General features: G+C 36.6%; 1 protein-coding gene across 2 annotated transcripts in view; it reads right to left on the bottom strand.

Moving 5' to 3' along the window:
• The window catches only part of ADAM9 (ADAM metallopeptidase domain 9), a 144,535-nt gene that overhangs the window by 81,154 nt on the left and 39,002 nt on the right, over positions 1-24,379 (bottom strand). For both annotated transcript variants that reach the window (XM_049632415.1, XM_049632414.1), the window contains exons 9-11: positions 23,407-23,576; positions 18,297-18,378; positions 17,659-17,792 (exon numbers count right to left, since the gene is read on the bottom strand). In XM_049632415.1, coding sequence (XP_049488372.1) covers positions 17,659-17,792; positions 18,297-18,378; positions 23,407-23,576 — 386 coding nt within the window. The remainder of the gene's footprint in view (positions 1-17,658; positions 17,793-18,296; positions 18,379-23,406; positions 23,577-24,379) is intronic.

Below are 24,379 nucleotides of genomic sequence, written 5' to 3'. Positions count from 1 at the left end.
GAGCAGTATGTGAGAAAAATCCTACCAGCCCCACCTCAAAATACCTTAACAATAACAAAAATCATATTACACAGTTTGTTACCCACTTTTTAAACAGAACTGGCTCCAAATGACTGAATTATCTGGAAAAAAATTTGAATATCTCTATCACTTGCATCTAAAAAAAGGCCTAACTTATAATGAACATTCAGTTCATGTTTATTTTACTACACAGGATATGAAGCAGAAGTTGGGAAATCTATTCTCAAAATAAGACTTGAAGGGTGCCTGGGTGGCACAGTTGGTTAGGCATCCGACTTCGGCTCAGGTTATGATCTTGCGGTCTGTGGGTTCAAGCCCCATGTTGGGCTCTGTGCTGACAGAGCCTGCTTCAGGTTCTGTGTCTCCCTCTCTCTCTAACCACACCCCCCAATCCCCACTCATGCTCTGTCTGTCTCTTTAAAAAATAAACATTAAAAAAAATTTTTTTTAAAGATTTGATATCATAACCCTTCCTCTCAAGTTATTCTTACCGAAAATTGTTCAAACACATTGACCAACATATTACCAAAATATAACATGAAGACACAAAATACCAAGAACCACACACACACACACACACACAAATTAAAAGAAACTATGAGAAAAAAAAAAAAAAGATACAACCCAATAAAGTCTCCAGATACTAGAATTATCAAACAGTAACCAAAACACCCCACTTACGGCCAAGGAAAAAAATGACAAGCTTGAAAATTTTAGCAGGGAAATGAAATCCACAATAGTAATACAGCAGGTATGAAAAAGAACCAGACAGAAATTTGGCAACTGAAACATAATAAACAAAATTAAGAATTCAATGGATAGATTTCACAACAGGCTAAATACAAATAAAGATACGTTCAGTGAATTGAAAGGTGTCAGAAGGAATTACCCAGAAAGAAACACAAAATGATGAAAACTATATAAGAAAATTTAGGAGACAGGATGTTGTGAGTTCTTATACACAGTGAACAAGAACCACACAAGAAGGAAAGGAAATACGCATGAACACTATGCACAGAGGCAATATGTGAAGAAGCAGTTATGGAAAACATAATGGCTAAGAATTTATCATAATTTATGAAAAATATCAAACCTCAAACTTTAAAACTCAAAAAAAAAATCCTAAGCAAGACATGAATACATATGTGGGTGTGTCAATGTGCGCGCATGCTATTTTTTTCTCTTTCCACAACTTCAATGTTAGTGAACCTTAAAAAAAAAAGAGAGAAAATTATGAAAATAGCCAAAAGTAAGTAGATAAATCTACTTCAATAAAATTACATTTAGTAATAGCTGACATCAACAGCAACATGGAGGCCAAAAGAAAACAGAATAATACCAATATGCTAAGAGAAAATAACTGATAATCTAGAATTCTATATTCAACAAAAATGTTCTCAAGAAAGAGAAATAAAGACACCCTCGGGGGGGCGGGGGGGGTCACTAAGAAACAAACTAGTAAAAGAAATTTTCAAAGGGTTTTTCAAGGTAACTAAAATATACTAAATGGTAGGCAGAGATGCAAGAGAATCAAAGAGTAATGGAAGTGATTACTATGTACACAAATCCAAACAAACAGTAATGACAATGTTCATTAAACAATGGTAATAATACACATCTCACACACACACACACACACACACACACACACACACACACACATGTCAGGAAGTGGATAAAGTCAAACTGCTCTAAAGTCCTTGCATTGTGTAAGGAAGGATATGATTTAATATTAAACATCATAAATCATGGACATGTGCTGTAATAACTTCTAAAACAAAATAAAAAAGTATATAACTTCCATTCTAATAGAGGGAAAATAATGAATATAAAAACACATTATCAATTCAAAATAAACAAAATAGAAGATTTTTTTAAGAACATAAAAGTGAGGGGTGCCTGGGTGGCTCAGATGGTTGAGCGTCCGACTTCAGCTCAGGTCATGATCTCACAGTCTGTGAGTTCGAGCCCCACGTCAGGCTCTGTGCTGACAGCTCAGAGCCTGGAGCCTGCTTTAGATTCTGTGTCTCCCTCTCTCTCTGCCCCTCCCCCACTAATGCGCTCTCTCTCTCTCTCTCTCTCTCTCTCTGTCAAAAATAAATAGACATCAAAAAAAATTTTTTTAAAAGAACATAAAAGTAAGACAGTAAAACTACATAAGATGGCAGATTTAAACCCAAATACTGCATTTCATTAATTCTAAAACACATTCTTCACATATTTAAAATACTCTGAAATTGAAGTTCATCTAACAATTAAAGTATTAATTTAATTGACACCATTTTTCATTTCTTTTTGTAGAGGGAATTTTTATTTTTTTGAAACAGACAGAGAGAGAGAGAGCATAAACAGGGGGAAAGGGCAGAGGGGCAGAGAGGGAGAGGGGGAGAGAGAGAGAGAGAGAGAGAGAGAGAGAGAAAGAGAGAGAAAGGGAAAGAGAGAGAATCTTAAGCAGGCTCCAATGCACAAAGCATGGAGCCCCACACAGGGCTCAATCCCACAACCTTGGGATTATGACCTGAGCCAAACGCAAGAGTTGGTCACCTAACCAACCAAGCTACCCAGATGCCCCTCCATTTTTTCTTTCTTAGTGGTATGTAAATAATGGTGTAGCTTATATCCAATTGCATTTACATTTAAATAAATACAGTACATTACTAATCACATTAAACATAATGCAATGTAATTAAATGATACAATTGAGAGATAAATATTGTCAAGCTGGATTAAAAAGTAAAACCTAAATATATGTTGTTTAGAAGCATATATCTAAAATATAAAGATAAAGTTCAAAGTAAAAGATATACAAAAAAATATATATACTTCAGACATGAAAAAAATCTAGGAAAGCTAATTAATATCAGACAAAACTGACAGTCTAACCAATAAAAAAGGAAATGAAGGCATACAGATTGAGAAGAAATAAAACTGTCATAAATGATATGATTGTCTATGTAGAAAATCCAAAAGAATCAACAAAAAAATTTCTGAAACTAATAAGCAATTAAACCAAACTAATTAAAGCAATTAAAGGTTGGGGCGCCTGGGTGGCTCAGTCAGTTGGGCGTCCGACTTCAGCTCAGGTCAAGATCTCACTGTCTGTGAGTTCGAGCCCCGCGTCGGGCTCTGGGCTGATGGCTCGGAGCCTGGAGCCTGCTTCCGATTCTGTGTCTTCCTCTCTCTCTCTGCCCCTCCCCCCATTCATGCTCTGTCTCTCTCTGTCTCAAAAATAAATAAAAACGTTAAAAAAAAATTTTAAAAAAAAAGCAATTAAAGGTTGTGGAACATAATAAAATGAATATACAAGTCAACTGCTTTCTTATATGCCAGCAACAAACAACAGAATTTGAAATTAAATGCACAATAACATTTACATTAGCAAAAACAAAAACAAAACAAACACTTAGGTATAAGTTGAATAAAATCTGTACAAGATCTACAGAAGAAAACTACAAAACTCTGATGGAAAAAAATCAAAAAGACCTACATAAATGGATTGATATCCCATGTTCAAGGACAGGAAAACTCAATATTGTAAAGAAGTCCATTCTTCCCAACTTGATCTATAGACGCAATGCAACCCCATTAAATCCCAGCCAGTTATTTTGTGGGTATCAACAAATTGATCTAAAGTTTATATGGAAAGACAAAAGACCCACAATAACTAACACAATATTGAAAGAGAACAAAATTTAAAAAGTGACACTATCTGACTTTAAGATTTACCAATACTCTACAGTAAATCAAGACAGCATGGTGTTGGCAAAAGAATGGACAAATGGATCAATGGAAGAGAATCAAGTCCAGATATAAACCCACACAAAGGATCCTTTGACAAAGGATCAAAGACAAGTTGATGGAGAAAGGACAGTCCTTAACCCAATAAAGAGTATCTGCTGCAGAGAAAGGGGAACACTCTTAAACTGTTGATAGAATGCAAATGGTGCAACCACTCTGGAAAACAGGATGGAGGTTCCTCAAAAAGTTAAAAATAGAACTATCCTACAATCCAGCAATTGCACTACTAAGTATTTACCCAAAGGATACAAAACTACTGATTTGAAAGGACACATGCACTCCAATGTTTATAGCAGCATTATCAACAATAGCCAAATTATGGAAACATTACAAATGTCCATTGACTGATGAATGGATAAAGATGTGGTGTGTGTATACACACACACACACACACACACACACACACACACACACACACGTATAATGAAATATTACTCAGCCATCAAAAGGAATGAACTCTTGCCATTTGCCATGACGTGGATGGAGCTAGACAGTATTACACTAAGAAAAATAAGTCAGCCAGAGAAAGACATATACTGTATGATTTCACTCATCTGTGTTAAGAATCAAAACAGATGAATATGGCAGGGGGAGGGGGGGAGAGAGAGAGGCAAACCAGAAAACAGTCTCTCAACTATAGAAAACAAACTGAGGGTTACTGGAGGTCAGGTAGGTGGTGGGATGGGTTAAGTGGGTGATGGGTATTAAGGAGGGCACTTGTTAGGATGAACCCTGGTGTTGTATGTAAGCAATGAATCACTAAATTCTACTCCTAAAACTAATATTACACTGTATGTTAACTAACCAGAATTTAAATAAAAGCTTTAAAAAGAAAAGAAAGAGTATGTGCAAAATCTTTACCAAACATTATATTTAATGGTAAAATGGTTAAAGCTTTCCTTTTGATATCACTGTATGGTGACAGATGGTAATTACACTTGTGTAATGTATAGAATTGTTGAATCACTATGTTATTATATACCTAAAGCTAATATAACATTGTATGTTAACTATTTTGTTAAAAAAATAAAAAAAGAATAAGACAAAGATGCACATCACCACCACTTCTATTTGAATATTGTACAGGTAATAAAAGTAAATAAATAAAAGTTATATAAGGATTGTTAAGGTAGAAACAAAACTTCATTATTTCCAGATGATATGATTATATAAGTAAAAATCCAAAAGAATTTACAGGTGTGTAGCACTAATGTAAGAATGCAAAAACAAACAAAAAAAAAAGAATGCAATGAGATGCTAGATGTAAAACAAATATACAAAATCAATTTTATTTTTATAAAAAAATTAGAATATTAACTTTTAAAAGAGACATCACCTACAATAGCATCCAAAAATATAAAGTATAGGAATAAACTAACAAAAGAAGTTTAAATCTCTGTAAAAATATAAGAGGAATTAAAGATCATGGACTTGAGGACTACTTATTGAAAATATGTTTAATTCTTCACCAGACTAATCTAGAGATTTAATACAATATCAATCAGATGACAAATAAGACTTTTTCGTGGAATTGGACAAGTTAATTCTAAAATTTACATGAGGAAGCACAAATAGCCACGACACTCTCAAACAAGTAGGTCAAAGTAGGAAAACTTGCTTTAATGAACCAATTATAAAGCTGTGAAACTTAGGAAATTGTAGTACTGATGCAAATATAGACTAATTTACAAATGAAACAGAAGAGCCCAGAAACACACACATATATTTGTGGACCCTTGATTTATGACAAAGGTGGCACTACACAGTAGCAATGAAAGGGATATCTCTTTAACACATGGTGCCAATTCAACCAAGTATTCCTACTGGAAAAAAAACTTGACCTCTACCTTATACAATGTACAAACAGTAATTCTAAGTAGATTATAGACCTAAATATGAAGGTTAAAAGAAATAAGAGTCTGGAAGACAATACGCAAGAGTATCTCTGTGACATCAAAGTTAGGGAATAATTTCTTACGTAAGACACAAAAAGCAATAGTCATAAAGGAATATATTGATATACATGACTACATTAAAATTATTAATTTTTCACTAAAAGTAACCAAAAAATTTATTAAGAACTTCTAAAAAATCAATAAAGAAACTCAACCCAACAGCAAAATATGTGTGTTGGGGGGGAGGGGGAAGACAGATTGAAAAACAAAATCCAAACAGCCCATAAACAGGTGATCTAATCTAATCTTGTTAGTAATCAGGGAAATGCAAAGTAAAAGCACATTAATATACCACTATACACCCAACTCATTAACTAAAGTTTAAAGTAGGTAATACCAATTGTTGGTGAGGTATGTAGTTAGCACTCACTGTAGCCTACAACACATCTCCTCCAGCCACCTCTGATTTCAGCAGTTATGGTGGACAACTCTCCACAACCCCTACCTCTAAGCTTTCTTTCAGTTGTAACTCAAATGTATAGAGGAATTAAAATCCTAGAGGGGCAACCTTCAAACCAAAAGAAGATGGAGGCAACAAAAATGAAAATGTACCGCAGTTACCTGTATCAGGATGGACAAACATCACAAACACAATGTCAACTAAAAAAAGCCACACCAACAGGAAGCACACTTGCATAATTCTACTTATTTACTCTATTTAATCTATTCTATGATTAGAGCTTAAAACAGGCAAAAACTAATGTGTTTAGGAATACACACTTAGGTGGCAAAACTATAAAGAAAAGCAAAGAAATGATTGCCATAAAAATCAGGATAATGGTTAACTTTAGGGAAGAAGGTATGTCGGGGGGAAACTGCAAAAGGAACTTCTGAGGATGCTGCTAGAGACTTGATGTGGGTTGCTATACAAATGTTCACTTTATAAAAATGTGTTCATCTGTACATTTGTTTAGCTAGATTTTCTGTACGTGCTTTATTTTTCATAATAAAACTGGGGTTTTTTTTAAGTTTCTTTACTTTGAGGGGGAGAGGCAGAGAGAATGAAAGTGTTTTTTAAAGTTTTTTTTCAATGTTTATTTATTTTTGAGAGAGACAGAGAGAGAGAGGGGGTGACAGAGCATGAGTGCGGAAGGGCAGAGAAAGAGGGACACACAGAATCCGAAGCAGGCTCCAAGCTCCAAGCTGTCAGCAGAGTCCAATGCAGGGCTCGAACTCACCAACCATGAGATCATGACCTGAGCCGAAGTCAGACACCCAACTGACTGAGCTACCCAGGCGCACCTAAAAGTGTTCTCTAAAAAAGTACATCATTGAGTTCTATCAGAACAAGAAGGCCCAGCAAGAGTTATCCTTGGTGCTTCTCTTTCTAAAGTCAGGCTCAGTGGAGTCTAGTAAACTAGAAGGGTTTACTACTAGTAAACTACTGAGTCAGGACTGAGAAACCCTTTAAAAAAAAAAGATGAATTTGCTCAACCTGATGGGGGTTGTTAAAGATCAAAAAGCTGACACCGGACTATAGCTTTTACAGGAAGCAATCATCTAAAACAAAACAAAACACCCAGAATCCAAGATAAAGACCAGGGTAACAGGTAAACTTGAAAAGGAGGGCAGGCTTTCTTTAAAAATCAAAACAAAAATTAACAAGAAGATACAACAGAAAACACCACCATTAATAAATCTAGATTTATCACCAACTGTGGAAGCAAGTAAGTCCATTTCAATTGGGAATAGGAATAGGCTAGAGTCACCTATCTAATGAGTAGTGCCCACCAGATCTTACAAAGTTAATCCAACACCATCTCCATTATATGTCCATTCTGCCCTCTTCCCAGAGTATTTCTCTGTTCAAAGTGGAAGTGAATGCAATGTCGTCTGGGATAGTTTACATTTTCCTTAGAAGAAGCAGGTTCCCCTTTATTCGGTAGTGAAGGTCTCACTTATTGTTCTTTTTGGGGAGTTGCAAAAACTTTTATTCTCCAAGATTTTGTATTCCTAGATCTAGAAAGCAATGTTCCCTCATTAGAAGTCCTTTTGGACCAAGCCATTACAAGTGTTGCTCAGACCACAAACTCAAAGGGTCTATGTTTGCTACAGACTCAATTTTATCCTAATATTCCTAAAGTGTTTCTACACTAACCCTGTAAGCAATGATATCCCAAAATGACATTCCTTGCACAATCTTGCACCCAGTCCCAAACTGTCTCTTTAATATTTTGCTTTGCCTTAAGACCATACTTAAGCCAGCTCCCATTTCAACCCCGTAAGCATAATATTTATCTGTTTCATATACAAAAGGTCAATAGTGAAAACAGAAGCTCAAGAGGTGAACATCTATTAGCAGTGGAATATTTATATTTATCCCATACTTATGTCTACAAGCTATAGCTCTGTCATTGAAGGTAAGTAAATTACAAACAAGACTTTTTCTCTTTTTACCCTGGGTAATTTTAACTTACTACACTAACAAATAAAATTACTTCTACAAGATCAATAGACTGTGTATAAATTCACACAATGACTCACTACACAATCATGCAACCTCCCAAAAGGCAAGGGCAACAACTGACAACTATTCCATATATCCTAAAGTCTCTATTAGAATGCTAAACAAGTGTGAAACTATTAGGGCACCAGTAATAATGGGAAAACAAAGTCAGCACAATCCACTCAGATCTATACAAAATATGATCATTCAGTGAAAAGTTTTTAAAATAAATAAATCCACAATAAAATCAACATATAATATTTCAAGCATATATTATCAGTTCTCGAGAGTAAAGTCCAGGGAATACCGGCAAATAGCAACCTCTTAAATGGTCAATGCTTTTAATATTAATATTTGTAATAGACTGGTACCTATACTTTTTCTAGAATACTTCTATTAAATAATATTGCTTTATTTCCTAACTAAAAAATTATTTATCAGCTCAGAGCAAAATCATTCAAAAGACAAAGAAAAACCATAAGAAAAAATATAAAAATGACCTGAAAGACTACTGCCAATAATCAGAGCCAGCTAAACATTTTGGCATATATCCAGTCTTTTTTCACATGTTCATATATTTTTAAAACAGGAATAATTCACACCATGATATTTCACATATTTTTTTTCACTTGGATAAATATATATTTTAACAAACATATTATTGACCAGAGTGATTTACAAACCATCTTCTGCAGTACCCTAGAGTTTCTAAGAAGACGCCCTCAGGAGCCAGGGCTAACAAATACATTAGGCACAGTATGGCACAAAGCCAAAGACTCATGATAATTTCAATGGCCCACAAAAATGTTTTAAGTGTAATTTATTTTAAAATCAGAAGAAAAAAGAGAAATTACAATAATGAATATTTAATAATGAATCTAGGGCACCTGGGTAGCTTAGTTGGTTAAGCATCCAACTCTTCCTGATTTCAGCTCAGGTCATGATCTCAGGGTCATGAGACTGAGCCCCATGTGGTGCTCTGCATTGGGCCTGGAGCCTGCTTGAGAGTTTCTCTCTCCCTATCCCTCTGCTCCTCCCCTGTCCACACTCTCTCTCAAAAAAAAAAGTAAGGTAAAAATTAAAATTTTAAAAATTTAGAAACAAAAGAGAAGAAGAAAGGAAGAGAAGGAAGGGAAGGGAAGGGAAGGGAAGGGAAGGGAAGGGAAGGGAAGCGAAAGAAAAGAAAAAGAAAGAAAAGACGGAATCTAGACTGGGTTATACCTGTCTTTATACCAATACAGTCTTATATTTAATTTTTAATCATTTTTAATGGAGGAAGGGACTCACAAGAGCAAAAGAACCTAGGGCCCATGAAAATAATAAGGCAGCCTAGGGATAGAGAGAGCCACTAAGCAGTTAGAGAGGAGAGGGTGCTTCTCCTCCTCCCACTTCAACCAGAAAAAGTCCTCTTCTATATTTTATATAATGGGCTTCTAGGTAAGAGTATAGTAGGGTGAAAACAAAGGAGGTGGCTTTCCAAGCTTAAAAAGTTTAAAATCCACTGTTTAAAAATATGACTTCTAGGGGTGCCTGGGTGGCTCAGTGGGTTAAGCGTCCAACTCTTGATTTCGGCTCAGGTCATGATCTCACGGTTCATGTGTTTGAGCCCCACGTGGGGCTCTGCAATGACAGTACAGAGCCTGCTTGTGATTTCTCCCTCTCTCTCTGCCCCTCCCCCACTCCTGCTCACTCTATCTCACAGTAATAAATAAACATTATATATGTGTGTGTGTGTGTGTATTTATATATACATACATGTGTGTGTGTGTGTATGTGTGTGACTTCTATACAGTGTTACATTAAATAGGGATTTCATGGTGAATTTAAACAACCTGGTGTTTTTTTGGACATGTGTAAGTTGTGTGCATGTTTTTATTGTTGAACAATGCATATGCATACTATTTGCCCACTGTCTGGTTATTCCCTTAGAACAATTCCAAAAATAAAGCTGCTGGCTCAGAAGTGTTTGGACACAAAAAAGGGTTTTGGACACAAATAACCAACCTGCTCCACAGAAAACCTGTATCAATTTTCATACCAAAAGTATACGAAGGTGCACTGATGACTTACATACCCTTCAAAAATAAGTATTAGTACTAGATCTTTCCTGGCTTCACAGGTTAAAAACATATTATTTCATTGTTTTGATTTGCATTTCCTTGTTTCACAAATTTACTGGTCTTTTTATATTTATTTCTTTTATTATGAGCTACCTGATCATATCCTTTGTTCATCCATAAATTTGTGATATTTTTATTAAAAAAAAAAAAACTTCTCACAAATGTTTCAAATAGTATTTTTGCTATTTGCCCTTTCAGTGTTTGAATTGTTTTTGACATACACAACTCTTCAGAGCCATAGATTTTGTCCTTTATAGTTTTTTGGGGGGAATGGGGAACAGAGAGCAGAAAAGTTTATGTTTAGAAAAACCCTTCTCCAAGATTACTATTAAATGTTTTCTTATATTTCATTATACATTTGGAATTTATTTTAATGTATGATATATGGTAATTTCTTCCAAATTCTTAACACATTATTTCAGCCCCATTTACTGAATAACCCCATCTTTTAAAAAATGCCACTTTTGGGGTGCCTGGGTGGCTCAGTCAGTTTCGGTCATGATCTCACAGTTCATGAGTTCAAGCCCCACATCGGGCTCTCTGCTGTCACACGGAGCCCGCTTTGAATCCTCTGTACTCCTCTCTCTTGCCTCTCCCCTGCTCACATGTTCTATTCTCTCTCTCTCGCTCTCTCTCAAATATAACTAAATATTAAAGAAATGGATAGGCTTGCATAAAATACAAGATTTAAAAAACAAATACAATAGTATTTCTGAGCTTTCTACTATGAAACTGTTGATACGTCTATCATGCTTAATATTGTACAATTCCCAAATATCATAATAGCTCATATCAAAAGCGTTCTTTAAGGATCTTCTTTTTCAGTATTTTCTTCACACTATTACAAAATTATTCTTCCAAGTTGACTTTAAATTTATTTTTGTCAAGTTCTAGAATGAAAGAACTATATACATATCTGGAACTTGATTAGAATTACATTTATGAATTAATTTAATAAAGACAGATACATTTCCAAAATTCCAAAAACTTCTCATAAACGAACACTGACTTTACTCAAATTATGTATTTGGACTTTCAGTAAACTTCTGTGTGTTCTTTAAAGAAGTACTGCATATTTCTTATTAAGTTGATCCCAAGATATTCAGAAATTTTGGCAAATAAAGTGTTTTCTAATGTTTTTCAAAATAGTTATAACTGGTTTATTAGAAATCTACTTATGACTATGTTTCTAATATTTGATTTCCTTACTTTTCAAAACTAGACAATCATATAACATCATTAACTACCCCCTCTTTTCATATATTTATTCCTAAATCTTTTCCTTATTCACTGTACCAGCTAGAAAATCCAAACCAAAATAAAGTAATAGTACTGATAGTATCATGTATCCTCAATATTTTATGGTTTCCCCTCTAATATTATCCCCATCCTTCTCCACTGTTCTATGCTTAGGAGATTGTACAGACTGCATCCAATGATACATGGCCAATAAGAGGCACTGGCAGAGATAAGTTGGTAGGAGAATAAGGCTGATTATTCCTATGGGTCCCACTCTATCAGGTTCACCTGATGTTGGTAGTTTCCCTCTACTTCAACTCCTAAAGGGTCAGTCTCCACAGTCCCCCAACAGCCCTCTCCCGCTATATCTTCTACATTCCTACTGGTTTGCACACTTAAGGTATCCCCTGAAAACAACTTCTTGCTGTTCTCATGGGGAAAACCATATATCACCTTATATATTCGAGAACATCTTATGTTCATGGTGAAGTTTTAATATGCAGTAAGTTTTTTTTTTTTTTAACGTTTATTTATTTTTGAGACAGTAGGAGACAAAGCATGAACAGGGGAGGGTCAGAGAGAGGGAGATACAGAATCTGAAACAGGCTCCAGGCTCTGAGCTGTCAGCACAGAGCCCGACGCGGGGCTCGAACTCACGGGCCGCGAGATCATGACCTGAGCGGAAGTCGGCTGCTTAACCGACTGAGCCACCCAGGAGCCCCTGCAGTAAGTTTTAAAGGTAATATTCATAATACCATTTTATTCAAAATACTATATAATTACCTTAGACTTTAGGTCTCTAATACAAGATTTACTCAGGAAAGTGTTTTTATTATTTTTTTTAAATGTTTACTTACTAATTTATTTTTAGAGAGAGGGCAAATAGGGGAGGAGCAGGAAGAGGGAGGCAGAGAATCCGAAGCATGCTCTGTACTGTCAGTGCAGAGCCCAACACAGGGCTCAATCCCACGAAGGGTAAGATCATGACCTGAGCCAAAATCAAGACGCTGAACTGAGTCAGTCACCCAGGCACCCCAGAAGAGTGTTTTTAAATTACCAACTCATTTAAGGGTTTTTTGTTAATAATATCTAATTTTACCACAGCATGGCTAAAGAATGAGACCTGTTCTATTTCTGCCTTTTTTTAATTACGTAAGTCTTTTGGCAAAATACTTGGGTCAATTTTTGTTGAGATTTCTAACCCTGAAATGAAGATATATGCTCTGTTTGTACAGAGTTATATTTTAATCTATTAAATCAACCATACTAATATTTATTTAAGCCTCTATAATCTTATGTTATGTTTATATAATCTGTTAATGATTAAAAAAGATATTTTCAAATTTCCTCTAAGATATGTGCTCATTTTTCCCTTGACATGCTTTTTACATTATATATTTTAATAACACAATACAAATAATTATAATAAATGTTCATTAATGATTATATACCTCATAATTGAAAAGTGATCATTTTTGCCTTATTTTGAGCCTCTTTGTCTCAGGTATGTTTCCTAGATAAAACATTTCAATAAAGTGGTGTGAGACCTAGTCTAAGAGGCATTCCATATATATTTGTCAAAAATGTTGTATTTGGCCTTAAATTATTATATCTTACACTTTGTATTCTGTAACACCTCAACAGTATGTTCTTTAGGGCTTTTTTTTTCTATGTGGAATCCATTTTGTAAAAATTTTTTGTCCTGGGGCACCTGGATGGCTCAGTCAGTAGAGCATGTGACACTTTATCTCAGGATAATGAGTACAAGCCCCATGTTGGGTGGGGAGTCTACTTAAAAAAAAAAAAAAATATTCTCCTTGTGAGTTGGAAATGTACATCCTGTTTTCAGTTCTTCCTTTAGACTATTATTATGACAATTTAAAATGCAGTTAGATGGGGCGTCTAGGTGGCTCAGTTGGTTAAGTGTCTGACTGCAGCTCAGGTCATGATCTTGTGGTTCATGAGTTTGAGCCACGCGTCCGTCTCTGTGCTGACAGCTCAGAGCCTGGAGCCTGCTTCTGATTATGTGTCCCCCTCTCACTCTCTCTCTCTGCCTCTCCCCCACTTGCACTGTCTCTCTTTCTCTCTCTCAAAACTAAATAAACATTAAAAATTTTTTAAAAAATAAAATGCAGTTAGACATATTTCTTCCATTTTCTGTGATTTTATACCTCTCCCACTTACTTTTTTTTTAATACTATATATTTTCTTTCAAGCTCCATTTGTTCTGGTTGCTCCTCCACTAAATCCAATGGCCCATAAACTATTCTTTCCACTGTGTTCTCAACCTCTACTCCATCTTTCTAATTTTTAATCTCTGTTCTTTCCCTCTGCAATCTGGAAAGCTTATCAAAATTGACTTGCAGATCTTTTGTGAACAGGCATTAAGGAGGAGTCACCCACCCAGGGCCAAAATGAATTCCAGTGCTAGAACCAAGATAAACTCAGATCTCTTAAATCCACTGAGGGAAGTCACGAGGAAATCCCAAACACTTCACCTGTTCCATTTCCTAATACATGCAGCCCAGCACCAGTCCCTGCCTTGAGTCTACCAGAACAAATCTCGTTATGTCCTTTATTTCTGTTTACATCTATCACCATAGCAAGCTGTAGCTCTCTATGTAGGCCCTTGTCTCCTTCCTGTTCCTTTACTATGCACCCTGGAATTCACAGTCCATCAGCAGCAAAGACTCCGAGATCCTCAACCTCTTCTCTGAAAGCACCTTTCACTGTCAAGCTCTACTTGAAATTCAGCTATTCCCTGATTTCACACCTTCCACTAGAACCTTTTCAAAGCACAGCAGCTTTTTCCCAGAACCCTCATTCAACTAAAGATAGAATCGGTGCTCTTCCTCCAGATTGCTGCTTCTAGTCCATTCTCTCTCCCGCCTTCCCAAAATCTCCCAGCTTTGAATCTCATAAAATTAAACTGCCTGCTGTCTTTATTACTAACATCTACCAACCCCTGGGTTACTCCCTCTCATCTCCTTCTTGCTAACATTGTCACTCTAACACTATTCTTGTCTTAATTTTTGCTGAATTCAATATACAGGTAGATAATCCTATTAATCCCTTGGGCTCTCCTTGGCTTGAATTCCTCTCCTCCAATGATCTAATCCCCCACCATTAAACCCCTCATCGCCACACTTTTAATGGACATTTTACCATTACTATAACTTACAATTCAACTCTATGCATTTTATTCTCCCCAGGTACACCTTTATACTCCAATATACCTTCAATCCCGTCAGGACATCTGATTCATTGATGTTTTCCCTTTTTACTTCCCTGATCCCCTTGATGTCCTCCCTTTCCTAAACCTTATCCTGCTTAAATATCACAGTCCATCATTATAATTACTCCTTTGCAAACAGATTTGACTTCCTTTCACCTCTCTTACTTCATTGTATTTGGCCTGACTACAACCTAGTTAACATCAACCCTCTTATGTGCCTATGCAGTTGAATGTGGCTGCACAACACCATACAACCAGAGACTAATCTCATTTAAAATTCATGACTATGAATCTCAAGTAACCCTTTAAAACTGCCCGGGAAACATACTCTCCTCCATTTATTCTCCCATGCTACCACATGACTATTTCATACCTTCTCCTATTTCCTGAAATCCCCAACAGCTCCCCGTCAACCTTTCAGCTGATGAACCTACTTCATATTTCACTGACAAAACTAAACCACAGACTCCCACCACCACATCTATCCATCTACCAGCATCTATGTCCACTCATTCCCATTACAGATACCCTACAAGTAAGTGCTCCATTAGAACAAACCCCTCCACTTGTGCCCCCGATCCCAAACCCTCTCACCCACTCAAGGTCTACTACAGCAATGCCCCCCTCTTTGTCCTAGATTGCCAATTTTACCCCTCTACTAAATTAGTCCTATTAGCATACAAACCTGTTGGAATTCCTTCCATCTTGAAAAAAAAGTCTATCCTGACTGTCCTCCCTTTGTATTTGGCTCTTCCCTCAGATATCTACACAGCTTTCAACTTACTTCCTTCAAGTATTTAGTCTAACATCATCTCAAAGAAGCTCACACTGACAATACAGATTTAAAATTGCAACCTTGGGGCGCCTGGGTGGCGCAGTCGGTTAAGCGTCCGACTTCAGCCAGGTCACGATCTCGCGGTCCGTGAGTTCGAGCCCCGCGTCAGGCTCTGGGCTGATGGCTCGGAGCCTGGAGCCTGTTTCCGATTCTGTGTCTCCCTCTCTCTCTGCCCCTCCCCCGTTCATGCTCTGTCTCTCTCTGTCCCAAAAATAAAAATAAAAAACGTTGAAAAAAAAAAAAAATTTAAAATTGCAACCTGACCTCTACCATCACCACTTTGGGCCCTCCCAATCTTCCAATCCTGCTCTATTTTATTTTCCATGGCACTTATCACCTTCTAATGTTCTATATTATTGATGTATTTATTACATTACTAGTTTGTCTTCCCCCATTAAAATGTAAATTCCATAAAGGGCAAGTCTTTATCTAATTCTCGGAGATATTCCAAGTGCCTAAAACAAAGCCTAGCACATGGTCAGTGCTCAACAAATACCTGATGAGTGAATGAGTAAGTATGGGTCTATTCTTCACTGCTTCTTATACCATTTTAAGTTCCACTACAGCACTGTTTCAAGGCATTCCTTCCTTAACTCTGCATGTCACTATTTTTATCTTAGTCTCCTGTCTTATTTTATTGTTGATCATTCATTTCTTATTCTCTCAATTCATGTCTTCCTCAACTCCACTCTCAGCCAAAGCAAATACTAAATTTACTTCCTTCTCCTACAGGAAATCTTTTATAAACATATGACTTTTCTTGTGAATATAATTATTTTTTTTTATTAAGTATAGGTTTTTTTTTCATAAGCACTGTTCTAATTCTTCCATATCTATTTTTCAACCTAGTATTCACTCAAAAACAGATAAATTCTCCAGTAAATTCTGCTTGAGTGCTTCCCTTTCCACCCGGATTTAATTAGAATTGTACCTTCAGATCTGAAGATAAAGAGCTGGCTAAAAGCAGTTTTTATTATTCTTTCTGTGCCCCAGGAACTTGAGGGAGATAGGAAAGGAAATGAACACTTGGGGCTATGGATATTCCCCATATGAAATCTTCAGCTGTGTTTGGAAAAGATGAAGTTCTTCCACATCTAATTTTTTCTCTGGCTCAGCTTCTACTCCACATATACATTGTGACTATGTCCAACTGTCTGCATAGCACTACAACCTTCTAAATTAATTAGGAAGGAACCTTGTTCCCTTATGACAAATCTGCATCAAAAGAAGCCCAACAACTCAGTGGTGTTGTTCACCCTTACACCCTCTTATAATTACTTTTGAACCCTCACAAAGGAAGGGGTTCTAAGATCACAGGCTCTGGACCCAGACTTCTTGACTTTAAATCCCACCTTCGCCACTTACTTTGATGTTTCTTCATCCGTAAATAGAAATACCCACATCTCATTAGGTTGCTGAGCATTAAAGATTAATATATTTTAAGTGCTTAGAGTGGTGTCTAATACATAAGAAAAATTCCATGGAATTTTATTCATAAATGGAATGTTTCTTCTTCTTCTTCTTCTTCTTCTTTCTCCTCCTCTTTGTCTTGCCTCCCACCTTTATCTATAAAATTGGAAATGTCAGTAGAACTATGTCAAGATTTCCTCTACTTACAGTGATAATGCAGCACTTTCTCAAGAAGGGTTTATGAGTAAATGCTTCATATAGTCTTTCAATCTAATCCAACCTGCACTGCATCTAACAGAAACCCTTTGCTAATTCCTAATGTAGATGTAAATTTTTCCACATTCTTATACTCTTTTGGTCTGTCAATTGGTTTACACAAGAGTGTAGCTACATATTTGTGCCTACATAAATGTTTATTTCTTAAAGCTCTCTGGAATCACTTATTTAGTTAAAAATAGACTTCTCATTGGTATATCATGTATTAATTTCACAGGAGCCAGGAACATTTTTTTCAGCACAGACATGAGTATATCATAGAGTGTAAGAAACACTGATCTACAATACCACATAAAAGAAGAACAAAGAATTCAGTCACTCACGATGCTCCTGAATTCATGATGCAGCTCTTTGCTCCACAAAAACAATCTCTGCCATCATCATGATTCATTCCAAGGTTATGACCCAACTCATGAGCAACAATGGATGCAAAGGTCTCCACCGTGATTTGCCCAAACTGCCCAAACACAGGAAAAGTATTAATTAGGTTTCTGAACAAAAAGGACATGTTTTGTTTCTCAGATTATTTTTTTCCACAAGAGGAAATTTATCAGTCACTACAATGGTGACAGTCTTTATATAAATCAAGCATCTAACATCAGTCTTCATATATTTCAGTAGGAAACTGATGTGACTCAACATACTGATTATGGAGATAGATCCTTTAAGCAACAGACCAATTAGCACTAATAGATTATATGCAATGATTTATGGGAAAACAGATTCATGGTTCTAATTTAATTTTCTTAAATGGCATCCCAACTTTCTTGTCCAGAAAGAGTGAGGAGCTGATAAAAATATAATATTAGAAAACTTAATCCAGTCTCTAGGGAAAAAAACACATCTACCATTTCTACCCAAAATTTTGTTTTAAGGAATAGGGGAGGAATTAATGCAGAGAAATGCTTGACAATGTCCTAATGCAGGTGTCCAAAGTTAAATATCAAGAACAAAAACGTACCACATTAATCCCACCTGCGTGGCTCCTTGAACACACTGTTCCCACAAATGCCATTCCTGCAGTCCCACCAAAACCTTTCTTCCTAAATGAAAACAAAAGGTTAGAGTTAGAACATATACTTGGTGGGGAAAAGGAACACACTGCTCTTATTTCTTTGGGTAAGTTTAAACTAAATTGGTAGAACCTACAAAAACTGGAAGAAAAATGGCAAAGATAACTAACATTTTAAAATCAGAATACAGGGGCATCTGGGTAGCTCAGTCAGTTGGGTGTCTGACTTCAGCTCAGGTCATGATCTCACAGCTCGTGAGTTCAAGCCCCACATCGGGCTCTGTGCTGACAGCTCAGAGCCTGGAACCTGCTTCGGATTCTGTGTGTGTTTGTGTGTGTGTGTGTGTGTGTGTGTGTGTGTGTGTGTCTACCCTCCTCCACTCATGCTCTGTCTCTCTCTGTCTCAAAAATAAATAAACATTTAAAAAAAATTTTTTTTGAAAAAAAAATCAGAATACAACTGGGGCGCCTGGATGGCTCAGCTGGTTAAGCGTCCAACTTCGTATCAAGTCATGATCTCACGGTCCGTGAGTTCGAGCCCCGCATCGGGCTCTGTGCTGACAGCTCAGAGCCTGGAGCCTGCTTCAGATTCTGTGTTTCCCTCCCTTTCTGCCCCTCCCCCACGGTGCTCTGTCTGTCTCTCAAAGGTGAATAAATGTTAAAAAAAATTTTTTTTTAATCAGAATACAATTAAGTCTTACTTTATTTTTATTATCAGAGAATGAGATTAACATCACAAATTCATTTTTTCAAACAAATGAAGATATGTTTTAGATACCAAGCCAAGTTTTTCTCTTCCCTCGAGGTGAAAAATCTTCCGAAAATGCATTACAATTATTTTTTCAAAAATTCTAATGAGGAGAGACAGGTAACACACTCAATGAATATATGTACACAAGAGGCTTCAGGGCAGGAAGCACATGGAACCAAAGAACCACAGTGGCCTCCATGTGGTTCCCAATCATCCCAGACACACTCATATCTCAGGACCAATTTTCTCCACCTGTAACTCTTTTGACCAGTATATATCCCTAACTCATTCCCTCACCTCTTTAGGTCTTTACTCAAAAGTCTTCCCATCGCGGCCTTCCCTCACCATTCCAACCTCACTCCTCCAATACTTTTTTTTTTGACAGGTACTCAACTATTGAATAAAAAAGCATAATAATAACAACACAATGTATTTAAGCCTTCACAAGTGCTTCACAAAAATAATATCATTCGATCCTGAAACCTTACTACATAAAAATCATTGTACCCACTGAACAGATTTAGAAACTGAGGCTCAGGGAAGTTGTATCTTTACTGTTAGGTAACTGGAGCTTGACGTAATGCTATCTGAGTCCATATCGACTGCCCTCCATAACTATACCATCCTGGGCCTTTCTTCCCTGTAAGGGAAGCAGGTAAGCAGGCTCTAATTAGAGAGAAATGCAAGAAAAGAAATGTATCTTCATGTCACCAAGAGCTGAGCCTTCAGTGCAACAAATATTGTGGCTACTAAGTTTCTTCAAACATTTCCTAGATTCTAAGTCAGAATATGAGCTTCAATGGTTGTCACCTTAACCTTCCTGGGAGACATGCACCTACAGGAAAAAAGAGGTACTTATTCCTTCACATGAGGACAGAAAATCAGAAACCAAGAGAGTGTGTTGTATGTCTGGGTCCATCATCACAAATTTACATATGACAGAGGTCACATGACATGCCCACGCTCACAAAGGTTCTTTCTGTACCAGTCTTCACAAACAAGCCAAGGTAGGCAACTCCTTCCAGTGATAAAGGCAGATGCCAGCACCTTGGCTTTCAGTGGCTAAAACAAAGGCAAGGAGATGGAGAATTCAGCCTCATGCATCAGCTCAGGCAGTGCCACTCAAACTAGGGGAAAGGAACAGTAATTTTTTCTTTAATTTCCAATTCATTGCAGACCAATACTTCATTTTGCCACTTTTTTACTTGAACTATCACTGACATATTAGTTTCAGGGCTACAGCACAGTGACTGAATAATTATACACATTATGAAATGCTCACCACCATAAGTGTAGTTACACGCTTCCAATACTTTTACTTCTACCTTCCCTGCTTTATTTTTCCTCCTTACCACTTACTAGTATTTAATACATTATACACACTCATTTATCTCATTTATGGCCAATCTCCATCACCAGAATATGGACTCCATGAAAGCAAGAACTGTGTCTGGACAAAAACAATAAAACTGTATTATTTTCCTTACAGAAAAGTCTAGAAAGTGTAAATTAACCCACATTAACAGGAAAAAGATTAGCGGTTGCCTGGGGAGGGAATGTTTTTGGAGGGGAAAGGAGATTGGATTACAAAGGGGCCAAGGAGACTTTTAGAGGGACTGGATGTTTATTATCTTGATCATGGTGACAGTTAAGTGGTTATATACATATGTCAAAATTCATCAAAATGTACACTTTAAATATGTGCAGTTTAATCTTCATCAGTTTTACCTCAATAAAACTGCTTAAAAATTTAAAACAGTTTGGGGCACCTGGGTGGCTCAGTCAGTTAAGTATCCAACTCTTGATTTCGCCTCAGGTCATGATCTCACAGTTTGTGAGTTTGAGCCCCGTATCAGGCTATGTGCTGACAGCATGGAGCCTGCTTGGGATTGTCTCTCCTTCTCGCTCTGCCCCTCCTCTGCTTGCTCCTTATCTCTCAAAATAAATTTAAAATGTTAAAAAAAATTGTTAACATTTTAAAAATAGAGAATTTTTGCCTACTTTATTCATTGCTATCCCCAGTGCCTAGCGTATACACCTATAAATATATTATAAATGAATGAATATATCTTTCTCTGGGGCATCTGACCAGCAAGGAGAAGAGGACCAGAGATACTGACATAAAGAGATGGGCAAGGAAAACACTTTAGCCAGATCACCTCTGCTTAATGCCATAGTGTCCAAGCCCCACTCATGTACTCAGTGCTTCCAAAAGGCTCTTTAGTATCCCATTCTTAACCAAAAACACAACCAGAAGTCATCAAACATTTGGGAAATGCCTCTAACATTACAGATGGATACCAGATAGAGAAGAAAAGATAGCTTGGTAGGTTTGGTTGGGCAAGGTATGGAGAATGTGCTGGAGGCCTGTTCTTTCTGGCCCTTTGTGAATTAGAAGGCATGCTCACTGCCAGGATACTTGCAAGTGCCATATTACTAAAAATTAATAAAAAGGTCACGACCCAGGCTTTGTGAGTATAGGGCTATAAAAAATTATTTTGGCATTTTCAGTACCTTGCTCTACATTAACTCCCATAACAAAAAAAGAAATCAAAGGAAATTTCTCCTTGGAAAAAACTATGAGTTTTAGGTACTCTCGACACTGAAGGAGGCAAAAATATATAAATTAGAACATTTTTCTGCAAGAAGCCAGCCTATCAAGTTAGAAAACGTTTTTTAGGAGGTTGTGGGAAATAAAGAGGAATAATAGCTTTATTGTTTTCACGGGCAAAGGATGCTACAGCAGGCTAAGGCCTTCAAAACTGCAAGCCCTCAAGCCAGAAAACTTAAAAAAAAATTTTTTTTTAATGTTTATTCATTTTTTTGAGAGAGAAAGAGAAAGACAGGGAGGGGGAGAGAGAGAGAGAGAGAGAGAGCAGGGGAGAGGGAGACACAGAAACCAAAGAAGGCTCTAGGCTTTGAGCTAACAGCACAGAGCCCAATGCAGGGCTCAAACCCGTGAACTGTAAGATCATGACCTGAGCCGAAGTTGGACACTTAACCAACTGAGCTGTCCAGGCGCCCCTCAAGTCAGATAACTTTTAAGAAGGATGAAATGTTTTAAATAGTTTTAATTTTTTTTAACATTTATTTATTTTTGAGAGACAGAGAAAGAGCATGAGCAGGGGAGGAACAGAAAGAGAGGGAGACACAGAATCCGAAGCAGGCTCCAGGCTCTGAGCTGTCAGCACAGACCCAATGTGGGGCTTGAACTCACAAACCATGAGATCATGACCTGAGCCGAAGTCAGATGCTACCCGACTGAGCCACCCAGGCATCCCTTAAATAGTTTTAAATGAGGGTTTTGCTGTAAGTTTTGGAATGTGTTTACATTAAGTGAGTTATATAAGTTTAAGTTTTATTATGGTACCATGAAGATGCTGTGTAGAAGAAGAAAATTTTTATAACATGTATCAGTAATATCTCAAAGAGAGCAAAAAAATTATTATATCCATGAAATCAGTACTTGATTATATAAAAAAATTAAAAGGAACAAAAAGATCTACTGAACATTAAAAATAAGATAACAGAAATTTAAAAAACCCAATAGAAAGCTTAGAAGAGAACAAAGAATAAACATAAAGAGGATCAAATCATCTATAAAACAATTTGAAAACAATTCTTAAAATTGCAGGACATGAGTTTCAAGACTGAAATGACCCACTAAGAACACAGCAGGATGAGTGATAAAAGACCTACACCGAAGCATATCATCAGGAAAATTCAGAAGCCTGGGAACCAAGAGAAGATCCTACAAGTTTCCAGAGAAGGAGGAAAACAAACCCATAAACAAAGGATCCGTTATCAGAATGGGTTAAGGCTTCTCAACAGTGATACTGGAAGTCACAAGACAAGAGACATGCCTTCAAAATTCTCAAGGAAAAAGATTGCATGCCTAGCATTTTACACACAGCCAAAGAATCAAAAAGTTACAAGGCAAACTGTAAAGCACACCGTGGAAATACTGAGTTACTTAGGCCCTAGGGGTAAACACATTTTCTGACATGTAAAAAGCCAAAAGTTGTTTCTTTCCATATATCCTTTCATAAGAAGAAACTAAAAAACATGCCACACCAAAGTGAAAGAGTAAATCCAAGAAAGAGGAATGACATGGGACAAAGGTGACAGGGAATCCAACACAGAAGAGAAGTCTCATTATCTTAGTGTCACTTGTGAGGTGTCATACAAAGTTCTCCTTATGCAAATGAATGCTCAAAAACCTTAAGAAAACATGATTCTAATAGAAGAAGATAAGCAAAAGTTATTCTGACCATTTCATTAATAGTACTTTTTTTAAAAATCACTTACAGAACTAGCTGTGCACTGTCGTGTCTCCGACGTGTTATGAGAAACTTTTCCCGCCACTGTACAAAGTTCCCCAACACATCACCAGCACCTCCAATTATGTTGATCAGGTTTCCATTTGTCCAAATCTCCAGCCCAACTAACACAATTCGAATATTCAACATAATATACATCTAGAAAGAAAACAGAAATGAAAGTATATAAAATATATTAAAGAATATGAGAATATCTTTAAACTTATGATGAAATAACACAACTACTTAAAAACATTTCCTTCAGTATAATGAGATTCTAATCTCTCAAGGGTCTCGGTTTCCCCATTCATAAAATAAAAGTAACAGAAGTTCAAAATCCTTTTTTATCTTCCATTCCAAAATGTGACAAACTGAAAATTTTAAGTTTTTGGTAAATTTGGTTTCCAAATTGCCCTCAACTAATGCAAGTCTATTTATAGTCTGTATGTTATCTCACTTAATGTAAATATTCATACACTTCACTACAGGAGTATCAATGAGTTTGATAACAAAGTGCTACCACAAGATCCTGTTAGAGGTGTTATGCAATACATAGTGAACCATACTACCTTTCTAAGTTTTTATCTAAAATTCTAATTACACGCATCCCAAAGATTTCAGATAATGCACTAAGGAACCCATTTTTATTTTATAGAGATACTGTGAGGAATAAAGGACAATAAATATAAAGCACCTGTCTCCTATTATAAATACTCAATAGAACACTATTGTCCTCATCATTATTATTAAGCATGATATTCACATCAGGGAAAAAACCTTATAGGTAAAATGATCTTATAAGAACATGTATCTAATTCTTCAGTATCTCTCAATGGGTGAACGTACTCCAAAGTCTCAAACCAAATTTCTCTCCTTCCCTCCTTCCCTCTTGCTCTCCCTACTGCATTCTCTCTCTCTCTCTCTCTCTCTCTCTCTCTCTCTCTCTCTCCCCCACCCTCTCT

The sequence above is a fragment of the Panthera uncia genome, chromosome B1 (assembly GCF_023721935.1).
Source record: "Panthera uncia isolate 11264 chromosome B1, Puncia_PCG_1.0, whole genome shotgun sequence".
Classification (NCBI taxonomy): Eukaryota; Metazoa; Chordata; class Mammalia; order Carnivora; family Felidae; genus Panthera; species Panthera uncia.
This window is presented reverse-complemented; position numbering and strand designations above follow the sequence as displayed.